At 39.2% G+C, this 17,967-nt stretch overlaps 2 protein-coding genes across 2 annotated transcripts in view; one reads left to right on the forward strand and one right to left on the reverse strand.

Annotated features, from left to right (window-relative positions):
• The window catches only part of galt (galactose-1-phosphate uridylyltransferase), a 68,644-nt gene extending 68,500 nt beyond the window's left edge, over nt 1-144 (reverse strand). Inside the window, exon 1 of the mRNA XM_059989578.1 lies at nt 7-144. The gene's annotated coding sequence lies outside the window, so the exon portion shown is untranslated. The remainder of the gene's footprint in view (nt 1-6) is intronic.
• On the forward strand, nt 91-17,069 carry sigmar1 (sigma non-opioid intracellular receptor 1). Its single transcript, XM_059989580.1, has 4 exons — nt 91-317; nt 6,332-6,532; nt 9,095-9,187; nt 11,720-17,069. Exons 1-4 carry the CDS (start codon nt 179-181, stop codon nt 11,947-11,949), a joined length of 663 nt encoding a protein of 220 aa, XP_059845563.1. The 5' UTR covers nt 91-178; the 3' UTR covers nt 11,950-17,069.
• The last annotated feature ends 898 nt before the right edge of the window (nt 17,070-17,967 follow it).

Genomic DNA, 17,967 nt, shown 5'->3' on the forward strand with positions numbered 1-17,967 from the left:
ACCTACTTTTAGTCGGCCCGCAGCGGGCTCCACGAACGTCACAACTCCGGGCTGATTGGCGGTTCCACGGCCGGTTCCGCCGATAGGCGGATCGAGCTGTCCGTCAAGGAGGAGGGTGGCTGGGGATTGGCGCTTGCCGGCGGGCCGTTATCAGCCGCCGGGGTCGGGAGACGCAGCCATGAAGCGCGCGCTGTACCGGGCCGCCGCCTTGGCGACGGTGCTGGGCCTCGGGATATGGGCGATCGGCGCCTGGATGGGCAGCAAGCAACACGTGTTCGATGGGCAGGAGCTTTCGCGCCTGGCGCGGCAGTACGCGGGTGAGTGGCCTGTGTCCGATGTGAGCGCCGGCTACCACAGCATTGTACAGCCGCTGGGAGCGCCCTGTCAGCTCGCATCGTTCTGTAAGAGCAATCCGGGGCCCATGCTTAATAGTATTGGGAAAGATTGGCAACCCTTGCTATAAAGGATTGTAAAAACTGCCGAGATGATCACTGGGGTCCCCCTCTTCCATAAGTGGTGTTTGTCCAGACCGTTGTACAGTATATGAAGTGTCCTGCCCATTGCTGAAGATCCCTACCCACCCATCGCACAATCTCTTTGACCCACTACCGTCAGGAAGGAGATACAGGGGTATCAGGACAGACTGGCTTCTTCCCTCAGGCTGTGAGACTAATGAATATCCAGCCACAACCGAGATCTCGTCACTAGGATAACCAGCTGTTCACGATTTGCCTGTGCTGTGCACTTTATATTTTAACACAGGAGCAAAGAGGTCCTTCTGCAGTTGTACTGGTGAGACCACACCTGGAGTATTGTGTGCAGTTTCGGTCTCCGTATTTGAGGAAGGACATTCTTGCCATTGAGGGAGTGCAGCGTAGGTTCACGAGGTTAATTCCCAGGATGGCGGGACTGTCATGTTGAAAGATTGGAGCGACTGGGCTTGCATACACTGGAATTTAGAAGGATGAGAGGGGATCTGATTGAAACATATAAGATTATTAAGGGATTGGTCACGCTGGAGGCGGGAAACATGTTCCCGATGTTGGGGGGGGGGGGGGGGGGAGTCCAGAACCAGAGGCCACAGTTTAAGAATAAGGGGTAGGCCATTTAGAACGGTGTTCAGGAAAAACCTTTTCACCCAGAGTTGTGGATCTATGGAATGCTCTGCCTCAGAAGGCAGCGGAGGCCAATTCTCTAGTCTAGATGCTTTCAAGAAAGAGTTAAAATCTCTTATTGCATTCTAGCTGTCTGGGTACACAAGCCTGGACAGTACGATTATGGAGAGTAAGCTGTAACCTGTGTAGCAAGCTTCCCCCTCTCCATGCATCTGACAAATCTAAAAGAACAGCAGAGACTGATACAGTTTGGTTCCAGAGATGTTGTAGGAGTTGCCAGTCGGCATTGGACTCAATGTAGGACTGCCTTAGGGACTCCAGCTCCAGAAGCCTTCCCCATGACTGGGTAAAGACGCAAGGCAGCGGGGGTTTGAAATCAGAGTTTTCTTTCCTCTAGGTGGGCAGCAACCATGGCTAACGAGCACCATCTGCCCGAAATGACTGGTTTTAAGGCATTAGTCACCCACCTTTGCCTCTTACTGGAGTTTAGAAAAATGAGGGGATTATGGACACTTGTAATGTTGAAAGGTTTGGATAGAGTGGACCCCCAATTGTGGGGGAGTCTAGAAATCCCTTTAGAGCAGAGGTGAGGAGGAATTTCTTTAGCCAGAGGGTGATGAATCAGTGGCATTCATTGCCACAGACATCCAAGTCTTTAGGTATATTTAAAGTGGAAATTTAAATGTTCTTGAGTTGTAGGGTGTGAAAAATTACAAAGAGAGGCAAGAGAATGGGGTAGGGATTGATAATGAATCAGCCATGATGGAATGGTGGAGCATACTTGATGGCTGAATGTCCTAATGATCGTCTCCAACTGTACGGCTGCTATTGGCTGGTGTATTGAATTGAATTTGAATTGACTTTATTACTTACATCCTTATATGAAGAATAAAAATCTTCATATTGCATTTCCATTCAAATGTGCAAGTATAGTAATTTATTATGTACGCAGGATAGTCAGTATAACATAGAAATACAGTTGTGTCAGCGTGAGTTAATCAGTCTGATGGCCTGGTGGAAGAAGCTGTCCTGGAGCCTGTTGGTCCTGGCTTTTATGCTGTGGTACTGTTTCCCACATGGTAGTAGCTGGAACAGTTTATGGTTGGGGTGACTCGGGTTTCTAATGATCCTTCAGTCCCTTTTTACCCACCTCTTTATAAATTTCCTAAATAGTGGGAAGATCACATCTACAGATACACTGGGCCACTCTCTGCAGAGTTTTGCGATTGAGGGAAGCACATTTCCCATACTAGGCAGTGATGCAGCCAGTCAGGATGCTCTCAATTGTGCCCCTATAGATACTTCTTAGAATTTGGGGGGAGGGGTGGGGGGAACCATACCAAACTTCTTCAACCACATATCTTTTTCACCAAACAGACCACGTGAGGTCCTTGATGATGTTTATGCCGAGGAACTTAAAGCTGTTCACCTTCTCAGCCCCAGATCCATTGATGTCTATAGGGGGTAGCCTGTCTCCATTCCTCCTGTAGTTCACAACCAGCTCCTTTGTTTCTGTGACATTGAGGGAGAGGTGCACTGTGGGGGTCTATTTGGATGTGACTCGGAGTTGAAAGGAGAATTGCAGAAGGTCCAAGATGGAATATGGAATCTTCAACTCCAAATGAAGTTGACACCCAGGAACATGAGGGTACTTGCCCTGTCCACTACTGACCCCTCAATGCACAATAATGTGTGTGTTCCTAACTTCCCCCTATTACTTTCTCGGTGTTGATACTGAAGGCAGAAGGTCAATTAGAAGTCTAGAGGTCAATTCCCAATTGCCTGGGTCTGCCTAGTCCACTGAGGAAGTCAGAGGCTGATGTCTGCAAGTCTAAAGGTCTGTCCTGTTTGCTGGGTTGATGAATGGACTGGAGGAAGCTTGTTTTGTTGTTCTTCTGCTGAATATTGAGAGCACTTATACCCTTGTGTTGATTGTTAATGCAGATGATGCATTTTACTGTGCCGTGTTTTGATGTACATGTGATATATGAATCTAAATATCAGTAACAGCATCTTTCCACTGACAATCAACACAGGCTCACCTTAAGGACGTGTTGAAAACCACTAAATTAATGCAAGACTAGGGTCACAACTTCTACTTCTTCAACAAACTCAGCTATTTCAAGATTCAAATACATTATCAAAAGATGTATACATTATACACCTTGAGATTTGCTTGCTTACAGGCAGCCACAAAGCAAGAAACCCGAAGAACCCAATTTTAAAAAACAGAAAGATCACAACCATGTAAGCAACTGGAACAAATGACAGCATTCCGAACCAGATTGAGGCCTTAGATCTACTCCCGGAGCAGGCCCAACAGGCCCAGTCCTCAATCTCAGTTCTTCATATAGCAGGGCAAAAACTCCGCAAAACTCAGAGATGACAGCCGCTGGAGCATTTCATAGCCTCGCGCTTCCTGACCATCTGGACTGGCGTTTAAATCGTACAAGCACCTGATAGTTCTTCGCTCCAGGACCCAGATCCTGGCGTTGTGATTTGCTTGGGTTGCACAGACTGATGCTGTTCTCAATCTCACCAAATCGGCTCGGCACTTGGAGTGATCCAACTTCCCACCCAGGTTAGGTGGATGGGCATTGAAACTCTTCTGCATCAGCTCCCCTCCAAACTGCTCACTCCAACTCCATCTCTGATACCAAATCTGTCTGCAATCCTGCCTTGAACATGTTGCCCCTCAGCTTTGTGAAACACCCGCATTGTCCAGCCTTTGAATCAGCTTCACCTATGCTTGATTCTTGTACGATTTAAACGCCGGTCCAGATGGTCAGGAAGCGCGAGGCTATGAACTGCTCCAGCGGCTGTCATCTGAGTTTTGAGGAGTTTTTGCCCTGCTATATGAAGAACTGAGATTGAGGACTGGGCCTGTTGGGCCTGCTCCGGGAGTAGATCTAAGGACTCAATCTGGTTCGGAATGCTGTCATTTGTTTCAGTTGCTTTTCATCCTCGCTGTTCCTGGTTTGTAGAAAGAGAAACTGAAATACTGATGAAATTAATCCATAAAGCTGAGATAAAGTGTTGGTTCTGTAAGTTTGCGGTTGGGTTGTGATTGTGGAGTGAGGTGGAGAGTTAAAGTGGGAGGCAACCAGGTACTCTGGATTGAATTCAAGGTGCTCTACAAAATAATCACCCAATTTGTGCCTGGTTTCTCCAATGCAAAGGAGCCCATATTTGTGAACACTGAAGGCAGTACAACATATTGGAAGTGCAAATTAACCCTTACTGCACTGCAAAGATTATTTGACTTACTGGAGCTTGGATATATGTGTTACCTCATTTCATTTCAATCAAAGTTGCCACTAAATTTTTGCTCAATTTAGTTAAAACCTGAGTTAGAGATGTGGAGGGGGCAAAGACCAGGAAACACTGTGCTAGCTTTAGATTAGGAAACAACAATGAAGCTACATTTCCAACAGGGAGTTGCAGACAAAAAACCTGAAATCTGCCTGAGGCAGGGTAATTGTACCTGATGACAATCAATTTTCTGATCACTCTCGGACTTCCTATTTCTATCTGTGTAACCCAAGATAGGTTCTTTAGTTTCATTAAGGAATGACAAAATTGGTGCCATATTATGTAGGTAGTCTACAAAACCACCTGGTTCACAACAGCCTGCCGTATAAAAGCCACTTAAGTCCCTGGACAAGAATGGAGTATTTACTCTGAACCAATGTTTAGCAGTGAAGCAATAGAATAAGTGTGAAGGGCCTCCTAGCTCCTGGTTCAATTCTGACCTTAAGTGCTGTCTGTGTGGCATTAGGTTTGTGACTGCATGGGATTTTCCTTTTTCTTTCCCCACCCCCACCCCCCCATCTTCCAAAGATGGGCTGGCAACTTAATTCTCAATGGTAATTTTCCCCTTGATTGCAAAAGAAACAAAAAAAGAGAATTGATAGACGTGAAGTGAAGAGGAACAGGATTAGTATGACTGTTCTGCCAGAGTCCATATGAACACTTGAGTTTAATGTTAATGTATCCTGTGTCACAGTATATGAATTAATATAACTGGAGAATCTCGAGTGGGCAGTTAAAGATTCAGTGAGGAGTATTGTTTCAAATGCAACATTAAAGAAAAGTTTGGATAGGTAGGTGGATGAGGCAGATATGGAGAGCAATGGTCCAGGGTGGTGTTATGAGCCCGCAGATTTCATTTACTGTGGACTGTTGCTTTAAGCGCATGAGTAAGTTCGGACTATTACATCAGTCACAGGCTGTCGCAGTCTGTGCAGATTAAAATACACAGAGAGAGAGAGAGAGAGAAAGAGACTGGGGAAACCAGTAGCTTCAGCTTGTCGCAGCTGAGGCTTGCAACTCTCTTAAGCCCACAGGTGGGTTGATCATTGGCGCACGGGGCACAACGAATGTGGGACTGTCACTTCGCATAATCCATAGGAGTGGATTTTGGGATATCTTGTGGGGTCCGCTTGTGTAGCCCTTGCCTGGGTATGTTGTTTGGTAACCACTGGAAGATGATATTCTTGTGACAGGTCACTTTTGGTGATAATTCATATGTGGATTTGGAATGACATGACGGACAAGATCTATGGCGACTGTTAACTCGTTTCCAGTGTGGAGCCTGTGGAATACTTTGTACTTGCCTTCTCTCTCCATTACATCGTGAATTACAAATATCTCTTTCCCATCATTATGTGGATGAGTGAACTTTCCTGCTTTACCATTTCAAGACTCTTTTTCAAGTCTTGTTCCCCCAAGCTCAGTACAGTTTAGGAGTTATATTTGCACACACATATACACATAACACTGTTAACTTTTGCTTATCTTGGTTAAGTTACTGTATTATACATAGATACTAATAAAGGTAGTGTTTTTAACATTAAAACCAGACTCCTTGTGTAATCTATTGCTACTGGTTCGTTTCTAAAACATTGCAGTTTGTTACAGTAGGGAGATGGGACTAAGCAGATAAACACGTTGTCATGGACTAGGTGAACTGAAGGATCCATTTCTGAGCTGTGGTGTTTAACAACTATAGTGTGACCATCTACTTTACTGCACATAAACACATTGCAAATAAGCAGCACATTATCACTTCTCTATCCGTGTATATATTCACAGCATAGCAATAATGTGTTAAGTGACATTTTGTGGAATTGCTGTGATGTGATGAATTCCTTTACTGAATAAGATTTGCTTTGCAATAACACAATTCACAGTGATTTAAAATGGTTTTGTTTCAGGTCTCAATCATGAGCAGGCATTCACCAAGATTGTGGTTGAACTGAGAAAAATGTATCCTGGTCATATACTTCCAGATGAGGATCTGAAGTGGATCTTTGTGAATGCTGGTGGCTGGATGGGTTCCATGTGTCTTCTGCATGCATCCTTAACTGAATATGTGCTGCTTTTTGGAACAGCAGTAGACACTGGAGGACATTCGGGTATGATATACTTGCTATTTACATTATGTAAAACTTTTAAAATGTTTCCGTATATAACGTCAATAGGAAATCAATATTAGATTTATAGTTTGCTCTTCAGTTGTGCAATATTTTATTAGACATTGAAGTTGATATTTGTATTTAAAACTAATGGGGGGTATACTTGAGCTAGAGTAAAACAGTAGAAGAAATAAAGGTGTCTGCGTAAACTGAGTACAAAATTTACAAATATTCTATTTCTGTCGCGTTCAAATTCTACTTGGAGGAAAATAATGAATTGCCTTTAGGATGAATCATTGAAACAAGACTATTGTACTTTTGTAAATGTAAAACTTCCTTGGTCCTCTTCCTTCACCATTGCTTTCCAAATGCTGTCATTTTTTACATAATTTAGTTTTCCAAAGTTGGGAATCGGTCTTGGAACATTTATTTGTACAGGTTGGGCACCCCTTATCCAAAATGTTTGGGGCTGGAAGTGTTTTAGATTTTTTTTGGATTTTGGAATACTATGTAATAAGAAAGCTTGGGAATGGGTCCTAAGTCCAAACATTAAGTCTATTTGCATTGCATGTGTATCTTGTACATATACCCTAAGGTAGTTTTTTATAATTTTTTTTAATAGTGCATGGAACAATAACATGTACATTTGAATGATCAGAACGTGTAGTCAGTGTAATGTGGAATATCTGAAGTATGGTTTATACCAGCACCAAGCAAACCAACAGCAGCCAATGTGTCTGTTGTGTGAAAATGTTTTTTCAAATGAGGCAATGAAGCTGTCTAGGCTCCTTGAACATTTGAAGAGAATACACTTTGATAAACCAAAGAAGAATTTAGCTTGCTTTCAGTTATTTCCTGAAAACTCAAGTGGAAAACACTTCTTGTTTACCAGCACTTCACAACGGAACAGTGATGGTTTTGCATGTTTCATATACCATTTCATTGCTAAATCTGGAAAGCCCCTTACAATTGCAGAGATTGCTTCTGCTAGCAGTAAGGAAGATTCTAAGTAATGTTTTGCATAAGTCACTGAACAAATAATTAGTGATTCCATTCAATGAAAACTCTGTTCAAGGAAGAATAGATGAAATGTCTGAGAATGTAAAGGACACATGTGTAACGTACTTGGGTCAACAGAATTTGCTCCACATTTGGATGAATCAACTCTTGTTTGTTTAAATGATTCATTACAAGTTATATGTATAAAAACATGAACTGCATACATCAACACATTACCATGTGATATGTGTGCGCCTAGCTTAAAGTAAACACAAAGTTAAACACACATTTTGGACTACCATATCTTCCCTTGAATTAGTTTAATGTTTTAAAGTTACAAAACACAGTATTGGCGAAGAGGTATTTTAAAAATGAACCGAGAGGGCTATTGACCAGTTGAAGCACAATGAAACATACAAGTTTTAAAAAAAAAGCGCGGTGCATGGCTGGCTACATTGTAAAGAATGAAAAGTTTGATTGTACAGTGTACTGATGCCTTTGAATGGAAAAGCCTACAAAAGTATTAGTTGCAGCCCAGTCCTTCACAAGCAAAGCTCTCCCCACCACTGAGCACATCTGCAAGGAGCATAGTTGTAGGAAAGCAGCATCCACCATCAAGGATCCCCACCATCCAGGCCATGCTGTCTTGCTGTTGCCATTAAGAAGCAGCTGCAGGAATCTTAGATCCTACACCTCCAGGTTTAGGAACTGTTAGTACCCCTCAACCATCAAGCTCCTGAATTAGTGGATAACTTCACTTCCCCCACCGCTGAACTAATTCCACAACCTATTGACTCGCTTTCAAAGTCTACAACTTGTGTTTTTAATATTTATTATTTATTGTTGTATTATTATGTTTTTCTTTTTTTGTATTTACCTGATTTCTTTTGCACAATAGTTATTTGTCTGTTTTTGGTTGTGTGCAGTTTTTCATTTATTCAATTGTTTCTTTGTATTTGCTGTGAATATCACAAGAAAATAAATTTCAAGGTAGTATATAGTGGCGTATATATACTTTGGTAATAAAATTTACTTTGAACTTTGAAGCTGTTTGTTTGTTCGTTATGTGCCATGTCATATGATGTGCGATCGTGGTCTTGGCAGTGATCGTTCTTGGCAAATTTTTCTCCAGGAGTGGTTTGCCATTGCCTTCTTCTGGACAGTGGCTTTACAATTTTGGTTATTCCAACCATTATCAATACTCTTCAGAGATTGCCTGCCTGGCATCAGTGGTTGCATAACCAGGACTGCTCCCATGTTTTCACATGACCCTGATTGAGGAGGGCTATGCAAGTACTACACCTTGCCCAAGGGTTACCTTCAGGCTAGTAGAGGGAAGGCATTTCCTACTCCTCCTTTGGTAGAGATGTATCTCCACTGCATCACTCCACTGAAGTTATTATATATACTTACTGCTTTAGAATAATGCATAGAAAATGTCTTTATATAAAAGATATTTAAAATTTTGCTCTTTTTTGCATTTCTAAATGGGTCGAGCTTGCCATTTGTTGCAAGCATAGATAATATTGTGAATTTTTAAATTATTTTGACTTAACATTCTAGGACGATATTGGGCTGAAGTGTCTGACACGGTTATTTCAGGAACTTTTCAACAATGGAAAGAAGGGACAACCAAAAGTGAAATATTTTACCCAGGTTAGTTTGTATACTTTGTTTTTGTAGATATTGATAAATGTGGAATCCCACCTTTTATTCTCTGTATGACCTTTGTTTTATTTACTAGCATGAACATATTCCTACAAGTTTCTACCTGTGCTCTATCACCATTGTCAGTGCCGTGCTGAGATAATGGATTAACCTGAATTTAATGTAGTAGAGTTGAGGTCAAGACAGACTAAATTGTAGACTATCGTCTAAGCGTTACTATTCTATAATTACTTTTGATTGTGTTAAATTAAAAAAGAAAATTATAGGTGTGTCTGGTCTCCAGGGACTGCTGAGGAGGAGGGTAGGTGTTCAAGGAATAGGTGTGCTAATCAGAAGATTGGATATTGTGATTTTAAAGGCGTACTGATCACTGTCGTATTCATTTTAATTGATCGAGAATTGTATGTTACAGAAGTGGGTCATTTTGTGCATGGTTCTGCACATTGCAGAAAGCTGTCCAGTTAGTAGTCAAACACAATTCCTTCTCACCTACTTGCATGGTACTACCTGCCTGCCATCTTGCATCCCTCCTCATTCCATCATCCACCTTGGAATCCTTTCTTACCACTCCTTTTCTCTCTTACTGATCATCATGCCTCTCCACTCTGTCTTGATGCAGGGTTTCAACCCAGGTGGTCAACAATTCCTTTCCTCCCACAAGTGTTGCTTTTGGTCCATCCACCCCCTCCCCATATGTGTTAATCTCATCTTCCCCATCTTCTAGCACTTGACTCATTGCATTCTCTTTCTAGCCAAATTAAGTATTGTTCTCAACCTGGGATCCATGAACCCTTGGCATAAAAAAAGGTTGGGAACCCCTGGTCTAGAGACTTAAAAGCTGTCAACAACTCTACTTCTACTACTCTCTTCAGCAGTGTATTCCATTACCACATCAACCTAATCATGGCTGATGAGTACTTGGATTACATTGTCCATTAATGGTACAACATTCATAGTCCTCTTGTGTCACTTATATAAGCCACAAAGAATTGGAGTAGGTGGTTGGGGCGGGGGGGGGGGGGGAAGTATCTTAAAGAAGGCAAAGCAGCGGCTATATTTCATTAGGAGCTTGAAGGTATTTTGTTTGTCACCTAAAATGTTCAAACTTCTACAGATGTACCATGGAGAGCACTGACAGGCTGTCTCACCATGTGGTACGGGGTTATGGGGGGTGGGGGGGGGAATGCTAGTGTACAGGATTGAAAGAAGCTAGACAAACTAGCAAAATTTGTCAGCTCCATAGTGGGTACTGTCCTCTAATATCCCAAGACATCTTCAAGGAGCGGTGCCTCAGAAAGCAAAAGTCCGTTATCATTATTAAAGATCCCCATCGCCCAGGGCATGCCCTCTTCTCATTTTTACTACTGTTGGGACGGACGTACAGAAACTCTCAGACATTCAGGAATAGCTTCTCCTCCTCTCCAAATCATTTCTAAATGGACATTGAACACTCACATTTTTTATTATTTGTGTTTTTGCACTATTTTTAATTTAACTATTTAATATGCATATATGTTTACAGTAATTTACTTATTTATCATGTATTGCATTGTACTGCTGCTGCTAAGTTAATAGATTTCACAACATATGCTGGTGATATTAAATCTAATTCTGTATTGTTTGTTTTCCAAAATATCTAAAGTTTTTCACAAGTTTGTTTCACTCAGCACTGCATAACAGAGATAATCACTTACCAACAAGCTGTCTCCTTAATGCAGAGCTGATATATTTTTTCTTTGTACCCTAGAACTGAGTTCATGTGACTATATCACAATATGCGTATTTCACATGAAACTAATATTTTAACTGAATTAAAATAAAATGGTAAGATTGTTCTTGAAGTCTGCAGGATTATTGATAAAATCCCACAGACTTCTGCAGGATGAGTAAGCCAATTATCATCCTCATTGTGTACTGCCAACCAAGATATCTGTTTTAAATATGATACAAATTATTCGCAGCCTGGCCACTTCCAAGATTTTGGTGTCTATTTATTAAATTATAGCTAATTTATAGCAAAAAGCTGAAACAGTTAATTCCAGACTGGACAACCTATTTATACCAGGCACTAATAATCATGTGGATGAGTTTAAATGTCAGCATGAAAACTTACTTTAATTATAAAATTCTATTTGAAATGAGCAACCTAGAAGCTGTTTTTATTAAAAGACCTGTCCTCTTTACATCATGAACTTGGCTTTCATGTGATTCCAGTTGTTCAACTGCTTGTGCAGATACCATCCTGTACATACAAAAACAGTAGCCATTGCTGCCACCTCAAGACAATTGGAGTCCTGAGAAGGTGGCATTGTAGAAAATGCAAGTCAAAGTAGACCTGTTAATTGTTCACGTGCCATGAATAATCCAGAGTCTCAGCAGCAATTAACTGTTGTAAAGGTTTACTAATTTTTTGTTTTGAATGGAGGATCATCTGAATTCCAATTGTTTGAGTGCTTGGTTTACAGACTAGTTTGGTGTTTTTTTAAAAAACAACTCATGAAGTATAATTTGTCCCCACAGGTGACATGATAGTCCATTCTGTTGGTGAAGCCACAGCTGTCCGCTGGAGTGCGGGGACTTGGATGGTAGAATATGGCCGAGGCTTTATTCCATCTATGTTGGGGTTTGCACTATCAGATACAATCTTCAGCACACTGGATTTTGTTACTCTCTATTATACATTATCAGTCTACATAAAAGCACTCATTCTAGAAGCCAATACATACCTCATTGGAGCTGGCATCTTTTGAAGCTCAGTGAAGACTTATTTGTAATTTTAAACATTACACGTGTCTGTTTGATGTCAATTTACATTACTTAATGGGGCTGAAAATTGTATCCATGCCATCAGTCCTGAAAACTTTACATTTATATAATGCAAGTTTTGCAAACACCAACTTTTTTCTTTACTGAAGATCGTCACTTCAAGTACTGTTGAAAAAACAAAACTTCACTTTTGAGTTTTTACATAATATTTCTTGTTGGGCACAGTCAATTTAAACATTAATGATTGATTAAATCTATTGGAATCAACTTGGAAGGTAAATTGAGAAATCAGGACTTTGAACATGATTATTGTCCCTCTTCAAATTACCATGTTTTAGTATGATATTACTTTGATCTGAACCTGTTGGTTGAAGACCACCTTCTTACTTTTATAATTTTTGAATCAGATATGCACACATGTATAACCAGACTCTTAATGCAGCCTAATTAGTTACAATTGTTGTGCAAATGGACCTTGTACAACTTCGTTGTTCATCATTATTCCTGATCCTGAAAGTCCAATTTTTGATGCACATGTTCATCAAAATGGTGTGATGTATAATGAGAACCACATTGAATATATAATCGCTAAAAGTCAGGTGTAATTTGACTGCAGGCAACCTGAAAGACTTTTTTTTTGAATTTTGGGAATTGTGCAAATAGGCATTTTTCTTATTCACTTTCTATTGGCAGCCAGTGACATCCCAGATTAGTAATCTGATGTTCACTGGGTGACTATCTCTACCATCTCCTCAAGTCTTAATCAAGGCTGCTGTATTGGTTGATGTTTATGGCTGAATTCCTGGTTCAATCAACTTGTCAGTTTGGTCAGCAGAAGTCATGAGAATGTGCTTCTTAAGCACGTCATCCTTGCATCTGCTGCTGCTACTGGTTCTAGACAGCCCGGTCACTTGCTTAGTTATGTTTGCATCAGAGAGGAAGAATTGTATTTCTCACTGAATGCTGGTAAAAAAGGAACGTAAAAATCATGCAAACATTAAATAAAAACAGAAAATGCTGGAAGTAATCAGCAAATCAAAATTTACATGTGGAATGGAAAAACGAGAAAGAATATGTGGAACATTTCAAATCAGAGCCTTCATCATAACATTCCTAAAAAGGGCCTCTGATCTGAAACTAAGTCTTCTTCACAGCTTTATGTTGGGTATTTCCCGCATTTTTTTTTGAATTCCAGATTTCCAGCATCTGCAGTTTGGATTTTCATTTACAAGAAAGATCCAGCTTTGGTCATGGTGCTAATGATTGTATTTTACTTAATTTAAAATTTACTCCTAATTTTCTTTGTGGATTTGTTTTCTGCCAGCAGTAAAAGGGTGAAGATATTGTTCCTTGTGTAGAGGATGTACATCTGTTAATTTATCTTCAATTGAGGATATCTGTTAGTACTACCAAAAACAATAGCAATTATTTTTACACTTGGCCTGTGGAAAATCTGGAATGATCATATTTTCATCCCTGGTGGTCCAATGTTGCTTTTAATTTGCACTATCAGAAGTACCATGTCACATGTATTCTTTGCATAAAGTTGAAAAACCATCCTGTGGAGCTGCCCATTGTTCCACAGTTTTAAAGAATTAGCTAAGAACTTCATACAATTACCATAAATTTTACTTAGTTTTTGACTTGATTTGAGGAGATTGGGAGTTGGAAAGCCTTTTTTATAACTAGATTTAAAATCTTAGAATAAAATCCTTGTTTTAAAAGATTGCCTCCACGATTATACATCTGTTTGATTTACTACACAACTATTGGTTGTATTTGAAAGGGTTCACTGATAAAAGTGTAAATGGAGAATCAGATTTCCCAAATGGATCCTTTACTTCATGCTTTTTAAGTAAAAGGAGTGTGTCTTGCAGAGGAGATCTTTTTCACGGAATAAATACTACATTTTACATTTCCTTTTTGTTTTGTATTTTTTTTCTAGTCTTTGAAGGAAACCACTAACATATACAAAATGCACCGTGCTGTTTTTTTTTAAAAAAAAACACTTCCTTGCAGTACAATATATCTAGTGAGCTCCTGTCAAGATTTGGAATGTGTTTAATGATCCATGTATTTTGAAGCAAAGTACTCTTTTTACTGGTGTAGATTCTGGCTATTAATTCAACATATTAATATGAATCTAGATGCACCTTTTAAAAGCTAGCTAAGCATAGCCAGTTGTTTTTTGATCTTTGTGTTATTGTAACCAACTACTGTTAAATCTGCCTTGGTTAAATGGGTAGATGGGAAAAACATATCAAAAAGAGAAATAAGTTGTATTAAGTGGTTTATGTGTTCAAATTCACCTTGTGGAAATCTGCAAAACTTCTGTCTAAGATGTGTTACTTCTGGTTTAGGGTCAGTGAAAAGAATAATATAATTTTGTTTGTGGAAGTAGAAAATAAGTCTATATGATTGTAGATTTAGTTTTAAGTTGGATGTCTCAGTTTTGAAGATGTGCGTGCGTGTGCACAATCTACATCTGGTTAGCAAAGTGACTTAAACTGTACAAATTAACTGTAAAAGTAGTTACGACTACCTTTTACTGAAATCAAAAGCTATTCTCAGAAATTTAAGGAAGTTATTATTAGGCTCGACCTCCCCAGGTTTTTGGTCAGGCTCAATGGCTTCTGCTTATTGTTACTCATCCTGAAAGAGGTATTATCCCAATATTAAATTGTCTCTGTTCCAATAAGCACTTGATTCAGTTTTATATTTCTTCTAATTTGTTTCGCATTAATGCTAATTTCAGTTGTTCTTTTGACACAGAGGTTCCATTTTGAAGTTGTGCAGGATTGGTACACGCATTAGTGTCTGATCAAGAAACCAACTCTCATTCTGAGATCTGGCGAGATACTGTTGTAGAAGCTTCCTCTATGTTCAAATGTTCAGTACTGCATAATGCTACTGCAACTCCAATGACTGTATTGAAGCTAATGGAACTGAATTTTGGAAGGAGTACCTAACGATTTTATTTACCACATGCAACTAGGAGCAAAGTTGTATATATGTACATCCTTTGCTTTACTCTATTTGGACACCGATTCTGATTTTACCCTGAACCAGTTGAGAATCATTGACTCATTAGCTGGTAGGGGTAGGAGTTTGGTCTTGAGGTGACTGGCAGTTAAATTTCCAACTATCCCCAACATTTGTGATTGATAAATAGTTGCAGAAAGAACAGGATGAGGGATGGAAGGAAGCTTGGAATGGATTTTAAGTTGTTATTAAATCTCTTTGCCTCTGGTCCTTAATCTGGTTCCTGACAAATTCGGTCATTGGCGAGATCATCACAACTCCCCTGGCCCTGTCTGATTAAGGAGAATGCCAGTTTGGTATGATACAGTCAGACAGATGAGAGCGAGAAAAGAGGAGGCAAGGTTTCTTGTCCACTATCATTGGTGTGGAGTTAAAGCAAAAACATTTTCTTTCTTAATTAAATGATCAGTTGTTAACTGACTGATATTGTTGTTACTAATGACAGTCAGACTTCATGGTCTGAACTAAAGTGATGCTCCCAAGATCATGGAATACTTTGAATGGTGCAATAGGGGTGTTTAAATCAAGGAATTTCAATGTTAAATATGTAACTTCAACTAAGTGATCACTTTAAGGTGGTAGTGATGGGTTTCTTGGGCCTTTTCTGTTGTTTTATAATATGGTGGCTGATGCGTTCTTGGCCATGATACCAACTTTACTCTTTTCTGTCTCCATGAGCCCCAGTTCAGAAGCTGGTAAATGTAATAAAGTGATGCAGGATTTTGCTTTGGTCTTGTTTATTAATACAGGTAATGGGAGAAGGTATATTTTTTCTTGATATCTTTATTACTGCAAGTATTTTTATTGTTCATTAAATATTAGAGGACAAATTAAGTTTAAAGAAAATATTTTTATTCTATTGCCAGTCATTAAGTCATTTCAGTGAAATCTCCAAATTCTGGATTACAGCCATTTTACAGGACTATAGTTTCATAGATCATGGTGGGATAATGGCTCTTTAAGTTCCAATAAGTAAGAGGCCTTTGAATCTGACAAAAACAAAATCAAGTTTAAAAAAAAATGGGAAGGTCAACAGGCTAGTACTAATTTTCATTTCTAGATAGCTTTTTACAGAATCAATGTAATATTGGAAAAACATTAAATTGCTATCATTTCCTTTGTCCCCTAGTCATTGATGAATATTAAAATTTGTATGCTGAGTTTTGCATTATTAATTACAAGCTACGGTTAAATTGTACAGAAAAACTAAATCATGAAGATGGAAACCAATGGAAGTTCTAAAACAACTAATTATTTTCCATTTATTTGAGTAAGAATCATGGTGATAATTCTACCAGGAATAGCTACAAAATAATTTATTCATGGAAAAAATATTTTGGAACATTTTGTGTACTGCAGCTGTAAATTTGCCTTGGTTTGCATCTTTAGTATCTTCAAATACAGTTTAATATTGTGCATTTGAATGTGGACACTGAAACAGACTGGCACCTTGCTGCAGAACTTAAAAAGCATAGATGTCAGATTATAATGAATTGGACCTTCAGGAATTCCACATTGATCTTCCATTTAGCATTCCATTTAGATTTTTAAAAGATACAGTTTTCAAAGTTAAATTATTCTGCTTTTTAAAGTGGCATTAAGGAATTCAGTACCATGAGGTTATACAATCTGCTTTGAATGAGTTTGCAACTAATAAGTTGTCATTCCTAAAGTTAATCCAGAGCCCAATAATGTTATGTTTTTAAATTTTCCATGTGGAAATGTTTGTAAAGAATGCAAAAATGAAAAGTTTACATGATACAAGAGTAACATTCTTTATGTTATGTTAATTGAATTAGTGCTTTAATGAACCCAAAATGCTCTGGTTTGAAGCTTTAATGATGTTCTCCATAAAAGAAAATTAACTGTGCTGAGACGGTGTTTTGTCAATTATTTATGGAAGTATCACCAAGGGCCTTATGAAATATAAAGTATATCCTAGTCTATTTGAAAGTGTCACAGATTAGTAAACTGTAAACCATTTGTCTTGCAAAATTAAACAATTTGTGTATTTTATGGGAATGAACATAAAAATAAAAATAGATCTGCTTCAAGTCGTTCATTCCTTTTCTTTGATTTTTTTTGTCTTAGCTGAAGCAATGTTTGTAGAATAAAGTCTTGATTGAACCACTGACCAGAAGCTTTTCTATTTCAGTACTGCTTTCATTTTGGTTAGCATGCAACAACTTAAAGCTGCTGATCAATTGGTACCATCTTCCATACAAGACAATGCTACACCAGATCGTTAGCTGGGAGACCTAATTGTTAGAAGGATTTAATACATAGACTTAACCCATTTCATTGAAATGTTTCCACACCAGTGGGCTAACTTTCAGGTACTCGTGCTCTCTAGTTATTGTTATTTATTTATATTCACATTTGCACACTGTGGTCTTTTGCACTCTAGTTGAATGACCTAGTTGGGTGGCCTTATGGCGACCCATTTCCTGGCACATCCGAACCGGCTCACAATTAGCCAGCTTTCCGGCTAAGGGAGATAGCCTACAGGGGTTTGCGAGCACAGAGCTTTGGAGCCTCTGCGCCACGAGGGGCAGGTTGAGGGAGGCTTAAAAGTGAGGCTGAGGATTTCGAATAAAGTTTTTCCTTCGACTGCAGTTACCGACTCCGTGTCGTAATTTTAGCGCTGCATGTAGCACACCGCTACAGCCTTTCATTTATTCTGCTATAGTTACTAGTCTATAAATTGACTATGGCTACAAGAAAATGAATGGGGGGGCGGTGTATATGATGGCTTGTACTTTGATAATAAAATTTACTTTGAACTTTGTCCTAGAGTAAGTCAGTTTGAAATTGTGGAAGATTGAAGTTGATAGCTGACTATTTAGTGAGATTATTAATGGGTATGAAACTAAGGCAGGTAGGTAAAGCTTAAATTAGAGGCTGAGTAGTGATGATACAATAAAATTGCAGAACAAATACCAGGAAGTATGGCTTTATCC

Source organism: Hypanus sabinus, chromosome 14 (genome assembly GCF_030144855.1).
Source record: "Hypanus sabinus isolate sHypSab1 chromosome 14, sHypSab1.hap1, whole genome shotgun sequence".
Classification (NCBI taxonomy): Eukaryota; Metazoa; Chordata; class Chondrichthyes; order Myliobatiformes; family Dasyatidae; genus Hypanus; species Hypanus sabinus.